The following is a 15,076-nucleotide window of genomic DNA, read 5'->3' as shown; positions in this document are numbered from 1 at the left end:
GATCTTAGGCTAGGTCTCTTCCAACACAAGCCATTCTATGATTCTTTCAATTAAAAATGACTCTCAAATAACTAGTACAGTTACTAACAAGATGTTTTTTGTGTATACTCAGTAACTTTGATCCTGGAAAGTATTGCTTCACTCCCAATCTGGCAGCCAAATATTCTCTGATTCTGGAGCTGCTCCTGTTTATGTGCTGCCAGTATGACTCAAGCTGTTGCTCTCATCAAAGACATTAAAAATTGTCAGCGTTGCTGATGTCAGGACACACAATGGCTTACGGTCATAGTTCTGTACCACTGCCAACTTCTTTGCCCAATATTGCTTCCCATAGTACAGAATAGTGGACCTCACTTGCCCAGGACAACTCTTTCTGATTCATTGTGGCAGTTAGTGTCTATTTTTGAGCAGTAGAGAGAAATGGAGATAGGTACATCTTCTCTACTGCTATTAGCCTCCCCAGCATCTTTACCTTTCTAGCCTTCCCACAGTCTTAAACTCACTGCTGATCATTGTGGGAAAGGTAGTAGGGATTCAAGAAGCGTGAGAGGAACATTTGTGAGAGATCCTGGAAGGCCAAAAAGACTTCCTTAAGTGTTGTGTGATGTTTTTGTTTGGTTTTGGATAAAAAATAATATTCCAAGGATTGATCTATTGATTTTTGAAGTCGTGTTCACGTGAGATGCCATACATCAGAATCTTCCCATGATCCTCTTTTGTGCTAATGCTGGGCTTCCTCCATGATAGTTCTTGTGTCCTTTCCTGCATATTCTTAACTAGTCTTAACAAAAGTTGTCATTTAGGCCACTTTATATTACCAATTAGTCCCTGCATGAGTAATAGAAATTTTGAATATATAGATGTGAGCCAGCAGTCTTCAACATGGAATAAAGTGACAATATCAAGTCATTAAAAGGAGCAGAAGCAGTAACTGTAGAACTAAATGGCAATAGGTATGAGGGCAGACCTTTTTTTGCTTTTCAAAAAAAAAAGCACATTCAAATTACTTAACATTCTAATATTGATTGTTCGTTTAAACATAAATTAAATAAATTAAATGAGTGTTGATTTCATAGAATCAATGAATGGTTTGTGCTGAAAAGGACTGCAATGATCATTGAGTTTCAACCCCCCTGCTATGTGCAGGGTCACCAACCACCAGACCAGGCTGCCCAGAGCCACATCCAGCCTGGCCTTGAATGCCTCCAGGGATGGGGCATCCACAGCCTCCTTGGGCAACCTGTTCCACTGCATCACCACCTTCTGTGTGAAAAACTTCCTCCTGATATCTAAGCTAAACCTCCCGTCTCAGCTTAAAACCATTCCCCCTTGTCCTATCACTGTCCACCTTCATAAACAGCCGTTCCCCCTCCTGTTTATACGCTCCCTTCAAGTACTGGAAGGCCACAATGAGGTCTCCCCAGAGCCTTCTCTTCTCCAAGCTAAACAAGTCCAGTTCCCTCAACCTTTCTTCATAGGAGAGATGCTCCAGTCCTCTGATCATCTCAGTGCCCTCCTCTGGACCCGCTCCAAGAGCTCCACGTCCTTCCTGCACTGGGGGCCCCAGCCCTGGACGCAGTGCTGCAGATGGGGCCTCACAAGAGCTGAGTAGAGAGGGACAATCACCTCCCTCTCCTGCTGGCCACCCCTTTTTTAATGCAGCCCAGTAAGCTGTCTTTTGACTTTGTCATCTTACGGTTTCACATGGCAGTATCACAACAAAAGCTGTTAACTTCCTTTACAAGCAACAGCCATAGAATTGAGTAGTGTCACTTGACCTGTTTACTTATTATGGGATTATGTCAGCAGACACAGTGTCCTTTTGCATGTGTGCCAATATAATTAAAATATACTTTCATCCACATTTGCCACATAATCTTCGCAAACTTCACTCATTGACAGAAACTGTTTCCCACTGCCTACCCATAAATATACTGAAGAGGGTCTGGCCTCAATGAGATTTTATCTCCTGGTTCTTGAACTGTCACTTTCTTTTAAACCACTGGATAAAATGATCTGTAAAAGCAGAAGCTAGGCCATAATCTATGGTGTTTCATATATCTGCAATGAAAATTCTTCATGTATACTTAATGATTGGCTGTTTTAGATCAGTTAATTTATTAGCGTGTTATTTAGTGAGCTATAATTGTAATTTAATCTTGGTCTAAACCTGCTAATACTTGCACAAGAGCTGGATAGAGGGAAGTTGAAGGATCTATGTTGCTTTTTTTGCTATCTTGCATTTATCAAAACACTATTCTAGGTTCTTATTCTGCCTAGCCCTCATTGTGAAATTTGTGTAGTTGTCTACAGAATGAACAGAATGGAAGTGGGCATGGATTCACGGTCCTTAAAAGTACAGCTCTTTTGTACAAAAAGCACAAAGCATCAAAACAAAAGAGGGAGAATCATAAGCCATAACTGTAAGCAAGGAGATTTTTTTTCTCCCCTGACTTGACAAAACATAGCCAAGCGTTTATCTTAATTACTGTAGACATATGTGCTGGCTAGTTCTGAAGTGTAGATTATTTTCGTTGCCACATCCTTTGGAACAAACCAAGTTTAATCCATTTCAGAAACTGTTGTGCTACAAGCAAGTAAGGAGAAGGTGCAAAATTCTGCAAGTTAAGGTAGTCAAATCAAAGAAAAGGAGGACTGCCTCTGTTTCTTCATTCAGACACATTCTTGTTTTATGTGGAATTACATTCAGATGGTTTTCTTCAAACCTACAACGCCTAGAAACATAATACCTCTTTCAGCAAAACAGAGTTTGGAACATCTTTACTTGGACATGCCCTAACCGTGACAAATTCCTCCATGGTATTCCTGAAGTACACCTCTTCTGTTCTTATCTATAATCATCTTCAGCCTTAACAAGCGCAACCACTTCTGAAATTTTACCTGCTAAAATCACCCCACCCCAGCCTTTTCAAGTTGTTGATGCTGTTGCGTCAGCAGCTTGACTATCTTTCCTTCTCTTTTTGAGTCACTATGTATCTTCTGAATATGTTGTTCAGGTTCAGAGTAGTCAAGTTCATGCTTTTATCTTTTTTCTCTAGCAAATATTTCAGTGCCTTCCTGCCAGACTGGTTTACCAAGCTAATTTGCTTGCATCCTTCAGCCTTCATGCCTTTTGCCTTTCTTACAAAGAAGACTTAGCATGCAATAAGCTGTTACTCGAAGATGCTTACATATAGTAATGCCTGAACAAACCTACCTTTTATATTGTCAGGTATACCCTTCTTTTTTCCTATTAATCCCATTGCCTTGGTATTTAGGACCTCACCTCTGAAGAGGACTTCTAAGGGCAACAAAGTATTTTTTGCATGCTTCTAAACTAAATGCCTGTCGAGAGTTCCTTTTCCTTTCTCAGTGTCCCGTTCATCTTGATGATGCAACTAGAGGCATTTCACTAATACCCATGTTTGTACCATACCAGTGGAAGTCCTTCAGGTGAGCACTTGAAAACCAGCGGTGGATCTTATTCTTCCTATGTAGTTGGTATAAAAGAGGCTTGCATTTCCTCTTGGGCAAGATAGATATGGGCAACTGAGAATGAACATCCTCCTCTAGCTTGTGATAACCTGTTCTTGTAAATACACTGTACAGTCAAAAAATGTTGGGTGGAACAGGGATGTACCCCTTTTCATCTCTGTAATCCATACCTATTGCTCCTTTAAACACTTTGTTATTCATTCCTCTTCTTCCCCTCTTCAACACAGTTCCCACATGTGGTGGGATGAATATTCAGGGAACTCCTGCCCTCCCTGGGGGTATTTCTGTTCTGTGGTTATGGTTCTCAGGTGTCTGCTGCAAAATGTCTGCCTTCTCCCCCAGCCCCTTTTCTCCAACATAGATGAGGTGAGTGTAAAAGGAAGAGAGAGGTTTAGACAGAGGAATGGCAAGCCATGTGGGCAAGTGGAAAGTATTGCAATCCCTGTGCTGTAAGTTGCTTATCCTTTTTTGTTGGAGATGCAATTTTTTTCCTGGCTGAAGATGGGACTAGGTGCATGGAAAGGTGGTGGCCTCATGTGCCATCTTTCTCCTGTTTTTCCAGCTTCCAGGTGCACCTGTTTTTGTCTCATACTGTTTATTGAGTCTAATTCATCAAGCTTAAATTGTTACCTGGGGAGTATCAACAAGGATTAAAGTTAGAGGGATTCTGTAGTACTTGTTCTCCATTTTCTTGTCCCCCATCTTCTTGTCCCTGTGCTCCAGTCAAGTGCTTTTCTCATCCACCTTTGTTTATAGCCCTGACCTTTGAAGAAACTCGTAAGTCTGAAGGCCTGGAGTCAAATATTTGTCTTTTTGAGTTTGCAGTTGCAAAGCAAAGTGACTTTTCCAACAGTATTTTCCATTGTTCAAGTGCCTTCTTAAAGCTAGTAGCATAGGGTTGATCTTTACTTGCATCAGGTCACACATTGCATTGCTCCACTGAGATTTTGCACTGGGAGTGCAAGGTAGCTACTTTGAAATGTATTTGTTTGTTTGTTTGCCTCTGAGTGAAATCATGAATGTATTCTAACTTTCAGTGTTTCCTTCTCCTAAGACTGAAAGGTGCTTGCACAGAGCATTCAGCCCTGTTTGGCATGCAGTGTACATGCCTTGCTTGTAGCAACGATGTTGAGATGAACTGTAGTGTTGCCGCTCTTCTCTACATCCATAACATTTTGGTTTTATAGCTTTTCTTATTTTGATGGCTTTGCATAAGGCTTCTTTTCATTCCTACATTGCATGCAATGAGTGAATTGTATTAACCAACCTGCATTTGGCATGTCTGTGTTGCCTTGGTGAGATGCACCCACCCAGAAGCTGTTGCGATTCGTTCAAGCTGCAGATGAGTTGCCAGGAGCTCAATTTGTAAGATTAGCTGGCTGAGTGAACTTCTGAATGCCATCTCAAGCACAGGAGTTCACATCCACCGGGTAAGCGAATCAGCCAAGTCCAAAGATTCCTCTACCCAAGCTATTAAGGTTCTCTCTTTAAACTGAGGCTCCTGAAATACATTCATAACACAGAGACTTCTCACCTGCTTCTCCTGACTACACTAGAATCAGAAATTCTCAGATCTATAGTGTTACTGCCAGGCTTACCTGGTGATTGTGAGCATGTTTCTATTAGCCTGAGGAAAGTTACTGATCCCAAACTTTTCAGCACTGGTCTAGGTGTCATTTATCTGCATCAGCTGTTTAAGCACCAGAATAACTGGTAATTGGCACTGCTTCATTTACCATTCCTTCAATTACTAATTGCTTGTGTGGATTTGCTTGAATTGCTGTATTTGACTGAATCCATTTCTTCTTTTCTGGTAATTTGCAAGTGAGTTTGCAAAGTGTCCACATAGTTCTGCACTCCAGCCTCAGCAATTTCTACTTCTGTATCTGGGAACTTTCTATAGTGTTGCATGATATGGGGGCAAATGTTTTGCTCAAACTCTTCAAAATTAGAAGAAAAAGCTCACATGAACAAAGTAGAATGTAGATACTACCTTCCTGTGGTTGGTGCATGAGTGTCATCTAGAATATCCCTGTAGGTTGTTCCAGATTGGCTGCAGGTGCAAGCCTGTAAACCCAGTTGTTAGGAGGTAACAGACCAGCCCTTTACACTAGTGGCAGGACATGGCAGTATTCCTAGAAGTAGTGGTCCTTTGCAGAGTTTTTAGGCAGGAGGATGATCTCTGCTTATTCTCTCAATGGAAGAGATAGAATTGGATCACGGCAGTTCTGCAGTTAATGCTTCTCTTCCCAAATATTTCTGACGCTTCCATCAGTGGTATTTTGGAGCCCACTAGACAACTTGAATGTTTCTGGCTACGTATCAATCAAGATAACTGAACAAAATACAAAGTTTCCAGGTAACTAGTGCGCTGATACACCTATATGACTAGATAGCCTCTTTTTTTTTTTTCTTTTTCTGCTAGAGAAAGCCAAAACATGCCAGAGCGTGTTGTAGGAACAGATGTGCCCCATGGGTGGATAACACAAGGAAATAGATTGACAAAATGCTGACAGGAATGCTCTTGGCACGAGACATGAGTTCAAGCTACTTAAGAAGGCTGCTCTTTTTCTCAGTTTCTTTCTTTCTGATACTGTTTCTAATCCATTTTTTTAAAAGGGTTCAGTACTCTCAGATCTTTCCTGGTTACTCTCAGGCAATGGATGTGTTCTCCCAGCTGTTACAATGTCAGTGCCCATTTCCTAATGAAATTGTCTGTCTTTTGAAAGTTCTTCCACCAATTGGTCCAGAAACAACCGTGTTCTCCATAATCTTACTGACCTCAGAAGCCATTTGGAATGTGTGTACTTCAGCACTTTCAGGCTATGAGGTATGCTGAGCACTACAAGTGTTAAATAGTTTATGATTCATGGTTACCAGTAGTTGGAGGTTTCTTTCCTTCATCCACCTTCAAGCTCAATCATTTAGGGTTAGGCAGGTGTGACTTTTATGGTATTCATATCACAAATTATTGCATTCCAGGGAACTGTCTGCAAGCTGTTTGGGAAAGAGAGTACTTAATGACTTGGCCTAGGATACATTCTGTCATGTGGTACTCTCTTAGTTTTTCTTTTGTTTTGTGGTTGGATAAGACCATGGCGAGTTTAAGCTCATGCTTCTCAGTTTGTACAATCTCCTGAGCCCTCGTATGGTTGGTGACCATCACTACTTTGTCTTCAATAGCTTTGTCTTTGCTTTGATAGTTAGATAACAATGAGAATGAAGGGCAAAAATTCTTCTGTCTCTGAGGTTCTCAGAAAAGGAGGAAAATCACAAGGTTCTACAGGATATTCAGAGCTTCCCCTCTCAAGTTTAGTGTTTTCACTGGGATAATGGTTCCATACCACATCCTTACCTCTAAATAGGAGATTTGCTAACTACACTAAGCTGGGTGGTGCAGTTGATGCACGAAGAAAGGGATGCCATCCAGAGGGACCTGGAAAAGCTTGAAAATTGGGTTCTCATGAACCTAATGAAATTCAACAAGGCTAAGTGTTGCACTTTGGTCAGGACAATCCCAGATGTGTGTGCAGGCTGGTAGAACAACTTGAGAGCAGCCCTGTGGAGAAGGGCTTGAGGGTCCTGGTGGATGAAAAGCTGGGCATGAGCCAGCAGTGTGCACTTGCAGCCCAGAAGGCCAACTTTATCCTGGGCTACATGAGGAGAGAGGGAGCCAGCAGGGAGAGGGAGGGGATTATCCTCCTTTGCCCTGCCCTTGTGAGGCCCCAGCAAGTGTACCACATCCAGGCTTGGGGTTTCCTGCACGAGACAAATGCAGAGCTGTTGGATTGGTTCTGGAGGAGGGTACTGAAGAAGTTCAGAGAGCTGGAGCATCTTTCCTGTGAAAACGGGTTGAGGGAGCAGGGCTTGTTCAGTCTGGAGAAGGCTCTGGGCAGACTTCATTGCAGCTTTCCAGTACTTGAAGAGAGCTTATGAACAGTGTGGGGACCAGCTTTTTACACAGTCTGGTAGTGATAGGACAAGGGGGAATGGATTTAAACTAAAAGAGAGGGTGGTTAGGTTAGGTGTTCTGATATAATTTCCTTGTCAAATTAGCCAGCTTTATGGCAAAATGTGTTTGCTCCACTTTGTCAGGTGGATCACAATTTCCCCTAGCACTGCCTTCACTGATCTTCAGAGATAGTCCTGTTATCATAAAAGCCAAATCCCTGCGGTCATCCGCAGTTGCACAACAAAGTACTGATCTGCAAGAATCGGTCTATTCTTCCTCAAACTTTGTTCCTTCGCTGGAGACCACCATATGGTGATTTCCCTGCCTTTGACTCTTTCCCCTCGAGATTTGTTGCAAGGTCACTAAATAAAACCCATAAGAGGGATGCTTCAAATGATACAATGCATACCAAGCAGGAGAAGAGGAGAGGTGAGAGCACTCCTTGTGTGCACTAGCTGGGGAGGCTTTCTGGTCTAAGGTAACAAAGCACAAGTATAACCACTGTTAGGTACTGCACCCCTCACCAGCATTGCCTGTTGGTGTGTAGCGTTTATTGGTTTTGTAGTGAAGATGTATCTTAAGTGATTATTCCATGAACCTTAATGAAAATGCAGCAGATAGAACCCATTTTTCCTTGGTGGTAATGAGCTGACTTAGGCATAAGAGCTCACCTTTTCTGGATTCTAAGTTAAGACAAAGCTTAAGCACAGGTAGTTTTGCACACTGTATTTAAAGTAGGAATTTCTGATCATTTCATTCTTATTTTAGGTATTTCAAATTATTGTGAAAGATACCGTGAAGGTATGAAACTTGTTCTAAACACCTTCGGACCGGTTCCAGAATTTTCAGGTGAAATTGAGCAGAAGATCAGTCAGGTAAATATAGAGCCAATAAATGCAATGGAATTCACAACAAAGAACGTAGCTTATACATATGTATAATTTCAATTTACTGTTAGAGGTATCTGTACTCTGTTTCTCGTTTGAACGTGCACCTTGAGCAAAAAGATCAGTACAAAATGTATGATTATCTGAGTCCCTTTTCAGAGCACTTTGAAATACATCAAAGGAATATGATCAGGTGAGTAACGTTATTACTAGCTAGAGGAGTCAACTTTAAACAGCTGTGGGTTACAGACATTAAATCTCTCACACAATTTCTTATCATGTCTGTGCTACGTCCTTTGTCATTACATGCAAAACTCCAAGTTTCTCTTCTTATACAATAGCCTTTCTCCCTTTGTCTTCCTTGCTGCGTAAACCCTGTAGTTTTCTTCCTCCAGCTGTTCTGTTGTTCTTTGTGTAGTTAAAAACTAGATCTCTGGTCTGTAACGCATGCAAAGGCATGTTTACCTCAAGCATGTGAGCAGTCCTGTAAGATAGCTTATATGCACAAAGATAAGATGTGTTTTAACTGCTATGCTGTATTGGCACCCGGTTTGTCTTTCAAGTTTCAAACCTAACAATTTGTTTATATTCACCATGCAAGATATTATGTGCATCCATAGAAAGTAGCTAAAGTATTGCCATTTCCTTATTCTACATTTTCATAGTTGTCTTTTTTAATACTTTGCTAAAGAACATGGATGTGTAATGAATTGATCTTGATTAACTGTCACAGATTAATTCCCTATATGCAGTCACTCTGGAACATAGCATTTTTCTGCCTTTTTATATTAATGCAGTTTCAACATCTGCTATGTTAAAAGGGAGGGAGTGTTCTTTGTGCTCAAACAACATAGTCTGCTTATAACAATCAACAACTGAGTGTTGTCACAAGTAGAAGCTTTTGATTAGGATGAAACAGTTTGGGTTTCTTTATGGAATACAAGATTCCACTTCAGTATCTGTCTTTGTTTCTACATTTGTTTCTGTGTCTATTATCTAAAGTCATCAGCACCAAAGATGGGTTTGCAAGAATCTTCTCATAAGAGTAGAACATCTCTTACCTTATTCTTTTGTCTCCCACTGATTTTTCCTGGAGTGACTGCAGCTTGCCAGGCATTGGGAGCAGCACCAAGTTTTCTTCAGCTTCTCAGCACTTAACCTTTAAACTTAAGACCTCGGTTGCTGTTTTGACCAAGATGACCTTATGATCTCTATCTCCATTTTTTCTTGGGAAGAAAATCTGTTACCAATGTTCTAGCTGGCCTCCATTTAATGCCTTTTGTTCTTATTTCAATGATAGCAGGTACATCTGGGCAGCTTTGTTTATGCACTCAGAAACAGGGTTGGTTTTTCACCCATTTAGTTACAAATGTTGTTACCCACTGGTTTGTTCAGGCTTTTATCTTCAGATCCTGAAATAGTGCTCTAATTTCTCTCCCTCATTTTCCAATTAAAAACTAAAATCATAATTCTGGGTTTGTTACAACTCTTCCCCTGCCATTTAAATTGCAACAGGCACTCCTAAAATAAATGTTTGCAACAAACATGGTATTCATCATTACATTTATTAGGACCAGAAGAGAAGCCACAGCCTTGAACACGCATACATGGATTTGGCTTAGAGCACGTATTTAGCCACATAAAAGGCCAGGTGGCCTCCTTCCTACTTCATAAAGGGTTGTTGTCAAAAAGATGAGACAGTGGCTGTGTGGGCTAAACGGGGAAAAGAAGCTGATGCACCAGTGTTTCTGTAGGCACCTTCACTGCAGCCTTCAGATCAACCTTCTCCAACGGGAGCACTTTTCCCATGTCTGTTGACTGATCTCCAGTCAGACATGAGGAATTAGTGGCCTGTTGCTTTTGATAGATTACACTGCACTTTGTGTTGAACGTTACTGCATCTGATAATTCTAAGCAGGAAAACAATCCTGCTTACTACTCACAAAGTTCTGATTCTCTCTTAAATTTTCTATTTCAGGCGATGTCTGAAAAAGTTCCAGCTGTTCCAAAACACCTCGGTGCCAGAAGAGAATGGAGAGATGACTGTCTCATTGGTCTTGCCAAACTGAAGAAACAAATGAAATCTAACTGAGGGATACCCTGTCTTACAGGACAGACCAAACGAAGAGTGGCTCTTCGTAAAATGTGGAGATTTTTGGTCATGCAGAAGAGACCGAATGTGCAAGCAGTGATGTGCACAAGTGTAGAGACAAATGAAATATTTGGTCCAAATTTGTCGTGACATAATTAACAAATAACTGGAAACAGCTGTTAGAAGTTCAGTTAAAACTGTATCAGATCATTATATATATATGCATTGGATGTGTAAGCACTAGGTAGTGTTAGCAATATTAATACTGTGCAATGCTGGAGCGCAATCATATTTTAAATAACGCATTTTTCAGCTTGCTTTGAAATTCAGCACTTGAACAATTATTTGCTTATGCAGGGATCTGGAATTGGCAAACATCAGCTGTTTGTCACTGGAGAAAATGAGCCCTCACTACCAATCGGAGTGGCAGTGAGGTTAATTAGTAAAGCACTGACTGCAGATAGGAGGTTGTGCTAAGCAGAGAACAGGTTTTTGACCAGTGAGCTGAGACCTCAGCAGCACTAAGGGTCACTTCAGATTAGCTCTGTAACCATTCCACAGTGCAGGGGAGAGAATTGTCATCCCTGGCAGCGTTCAAGGCCAGGTTGGATGGGGCCCCGGGCAGCCTGATCTGGTGGTGGCAGCCCTGCCCGTTGCAGGGGGTTGGAGCTCGATGATCTTTAAGGTCCATTCCAACCTAAGTCAGTGATTCAGTGATTACTCCTTCTTCCTCCCCTTTGGCACTTCTGTACTAGTGTGATGACCTGAATGTGAGTCAATAGATCTATCCTCATCCCTTCCCCCTGGTTCAGTAAGACTGACCAGACACCCGCTTGGTTCTTCAGACAATGCACTTTGATACCCCTTTGAGTCTTTGCCCTAACTCGAGTCAGGGGGTTGGTGCTGTCGTGGGCATTGCTGCACAGACGTGCTCTAGGAGGCTTGCCTGTGAGAAATAAAATAATTTGATTAAAAGTTATTTTGGGAGTTTATAGAGTATAATGGATTTGTCTGGGCTTTCCCAAGCAACTCTACAACCTTCTTAATTGTCTTGGGAAATCACCTCTGTGTTCCTTGTGTCGCTATCAGAAGCAATGATTGTTTACTTAGGACTCCTCTGTAGACTCCAAGTATCTGATACTTTTCTCTGCTGCAGAGAGAGAAAGATGCAGTGGCTTAGATGTAGCACTTTAGCCTTATTGCTGTCCCTCCCTCTAGGAGGAGGCACAGTGGCTGTGTAAGGATGGAGTGTATAGCTGAAAGCAGCAGTATCTCCGGCAGCTGCACTGGTATGCTTCAGTCCACGTCAAGGTTGTCTTACAAATGTACATACCATGTAATACAGCTGGATTTTGAACTTAGCTGGCACGTTGGGGCATTATTGTTATGCAGATAATAAGAATAACCTGTAGCAGTGCATTGCACCCGCACTGCTTGAGTTTAGCATTTCTGACTTTGTGCCAGCAGGTCATGTAACTTGTGATACAGCTCAGATTCTGAAACGTTAAGCACTCGTTTCAATGAAATGCTCAGGGGCATTTCAAGGCTTGTTCTTTACGGAAGGTGCAGACACAGAAACATGTTACTGCAGCTCCGTTAGTTACGGTGCTGAGCAGCAAGAATGTCTGCAGGAACACACCAGTGCTGCCTCTGTGTAATCACAGCGAGCGAGACCTGAGATCAGTTGCGTTCCCTGATGCATGTGGTAGGCTGAGAGCACATCTGTCTGTTCAGCATGGGATGGGGGTGTGACGGTGACTTGAGATTGTCCTACATTAATTTATGATTTGTGAAGAGAAAGGAGGATGTTGAACTCAGTTCTATCCCAAAATTGAATTAAAATTGTCAGGTTTCTTCTATTGCTTTTCATTGCCACAGTGACTGGCTCAATCCTCATTAACCATCTGAAGTTGGGGAGGTCAGCACCCACACCTGGTGCCCTATTAAGCAATAGTGAATTAATTTTGGGAATGATTTCCTCGTATTATGTATGTTTTTGTATTTTGGGCTGTAGATGATTCCAATTACTTTCAAGATCGAACCTGTTTCGTTAAGAGCATATGGCATTGTCATAATTAATTAGCTCACATTACTTGTGTTGATTCTGAGATATTTTAAAACCTGATTGTGTCTTGAAAGATTTGCTTCCATTTTTATTATTGCTTATGAATAAAAGATTTTAATGAGAAAGGTACTAAATTCTGTGATCCTTTCTGATACTCCGCTGGTAGAATGAATCTACATGTTCTGAAACCAGTGCCCTGGGAAAATAAGTTGTGGGAGTAAATGGTGAGAATCAACATGCACCCTCCTATGGTTCTTGAGTGGTGACCACTGGCTGCAGATTCCCTTGTTGCAAGGAAGTGGTTTTCTGTCTGAGACAAAGCTTTGGGAAGGCACAGGAATGTGCCAGACCGATGGTGTGTGGTGTCCCAGCCCCTCGCTGGGTCAGGTGCACGCAGAGCTCGCCTTGGAGCACCGCATCCCTCGTGGGGTCACAGCTACAGGTCAAGGGAGAGGCTTGGAGAAAAATGTGTTTTAGCTGACATTTGCTTGGGATTTGAAGCACACAAAATTATTAGTTGATAAATGCAACAACTGGAAAACATAAGGAAGAGTTGATTTGAGTTGAGGTCGACCTGGCTTTCCTCTTCCAAGAGCTTGTACCCTATGCACATTGAATCCCTCCCAGTCCGCAGGAGGACAGACTGTGCTCCCTTCCAGCCTCAGCTATCTGGATTCCAAGTTTCCTTTGATTTTGGCCTATGTTATGTCACAAATGTTGCTATGGCTTAAGTCAGCTAATTCCAGAGAGTGCATATTGATTAGTTCAAATGATCACATATTGAGGGTTTTATAACTTAAATTAAATTCTAAGTGACAGAATAGTTTGAATGGATTTTTTTTCATGCATTTTCCTTGCAAGCTAAACAAGAGGCCGTTACATTGGTGCAACTTTTTGTAGGAACTTCTTGTAGAATATTTGGACCCCCCAGCAGTGCCAGGGTCACTGCAGCCAGTGAGGGATAAATGCAGCATTCATGTTTGGCAGCATCCCCCCTCCCTGGGGCTGCCCAGGGCAGATTCCACCTCTTTGCAGAGGCAGAAGGATGCCGTGGGAGTTCTTCACAAGGTTTGCTCTCAGGGTTTGAATCGGCTTTTTGGGATGCAGAACCCCAGTTCTTAGTCCTGCTAAAAGCCTTTTTCTTCTCCCTTGATTTTAGCTCTTCGTTCTTGTCTTCTCCCTCCTCTCTGTCCTCTCTCCTCTTTTTCCTTTTCACTCTTGGTTTCTTACAATCCATCACTGACTACTCCCAGAGTATTTAGCTGATAATTTGCAAGGAACTGCTGATAGGTCTGTGCAATTGGTCTACTAATTGGATGCGGAAGAATCCCTTCTGGGGAGCAACTTGTCAGCAAATTGCTTGTGAGATATGAATCCTGATTCTGTTAAATTAATTGGCTTAATTGCTTTCGAATTCATGTTACTCCTTTTATCCCATTATTTTTTCCTCAGATGCAATAGACTTGCTGTGATAGGTTGCACCTGGTGTGTTAAGAGAACTTTTAACACCAGTAGTCCCAGAAAGTTGCAGAACTGCTCCAGCTATTGTCATATATGTATTCTATTTGATTATCAGCTGAAGAAGCAAGGTTCAAGCAATTCTTCTATGGTAAACCATGAGATATTTTGGAAGAATTCATCACAGGGCTTGTTTTTTACGTGACCACCTCTTTTTAAACCCTGTGTTATGTTTAGTCATTACACCTATAATGACTTTTTTAAAAACTGTCTTTCTTGCACTGTGTTCTTCGTTTCTTATTTATTCATTTTCTTGTTCAGTGTGTTTTACAACCTCACTGCTTCTTTCTGAAGTACAGTACAAAGTGCTCATATCAAAGCCTTTGATTTAACACTGTTAGGAAATTACAGCAGTGCTTTTGTGTAAGATGAGGAAGAAAAGGCAGATACAGGGAGATACCTGCACCTGTACCTGTCCATTGGAGGAAACCCAGCTCCTCCTACTCTTCTGAATGTTGTGGAAGTGGTTTGCATGTGGTGAAATGGGAGCAAGAAGCTATTTCTGTAGTTATTCTTCTCTTGAGTACTGATGATAGTTTGAAAGTTAGCATGAGACCATTTTGTGCCTGTTGTATTATCAAATTGGGATGGTATTAAGAGATAGGATAACACAATGGACAACATCTTTGGGACAAAAATCAATCATGTTTCAATTGGGAAGCAGGATAGTGCTGAACTAAAAGCAGGATAAAATTAAAAAATATATATTGGTTTGAGACAATGATGCAATTGTGAGTTTCCAAAAGGCAGATGTGATACGCATCAAGCGCTTCTACAGTTACAGGTCGGGGTTACATTGCCACAACATGGAGTCTATGGGCTTGTAGAATGGCTTGGGTTGGAAGAATTCTCCCAGTCTGTACATATATGAGATTGCCTTCACCCCAGTGCAGCCCTTTGCACTTGGTCCTGTTAAACCTCATTCAATTCACTTGGGCCCACTTTTCACGCCCGTGCAGCTCTCTTTGGATGGAATCCCTTCCTTTTATTGTGTTAACCACACTGCTCAGCTTGGTGTCATCAGCAAACTTGCAGTTGATCCCATCGTCCATGTCATTAATAAAGAT

General features: G+C 41.7%; 1 protein-coding gene across 1 annotated transcript in view; it reads left to right on the top strand.

Moving 5' to 3' along the window:
- Positions 1–10,426, top strand: part of CRYL1 (crystallin lambda 1) — a gene marked incomplete at its 3' end in the record, with an annotated part of 48,529 nt that extends 38,103 nt beyond the window's left edge. Inside the window, exons 7-8 of the mRNA XM_079549230.1 lie at positions 8,216–8,322; positions 10,313–10,426. Coding sequence (XP_079405356.1) covers positions 8,216–8,322; positions 10,313–10,426 — 221 coding nt within the window. The remainder of the gene's footprint in view (positions 1–8,215; positions 8,323–10,312) is intronic.
- Between the last annotated feature and the right edge of the window lie 4,650 nt (positions 10,427–15,076).

The sequence above is a fragment of the Tetrao urogallus genome (assembly GCF_951394365.1).
Source record: "Tetrao urogallus genome assembly, chromosome: 1".
NCBI classification, from domain to species: Eukaryota; Metazoa; Chordata; class Aves; order Galliformes; family Phasianidae; genus Tetrao; species Tetrao urogallus.
This window is presented reverse-complemented; position numbering and strand designations above follow the sequence as displayed.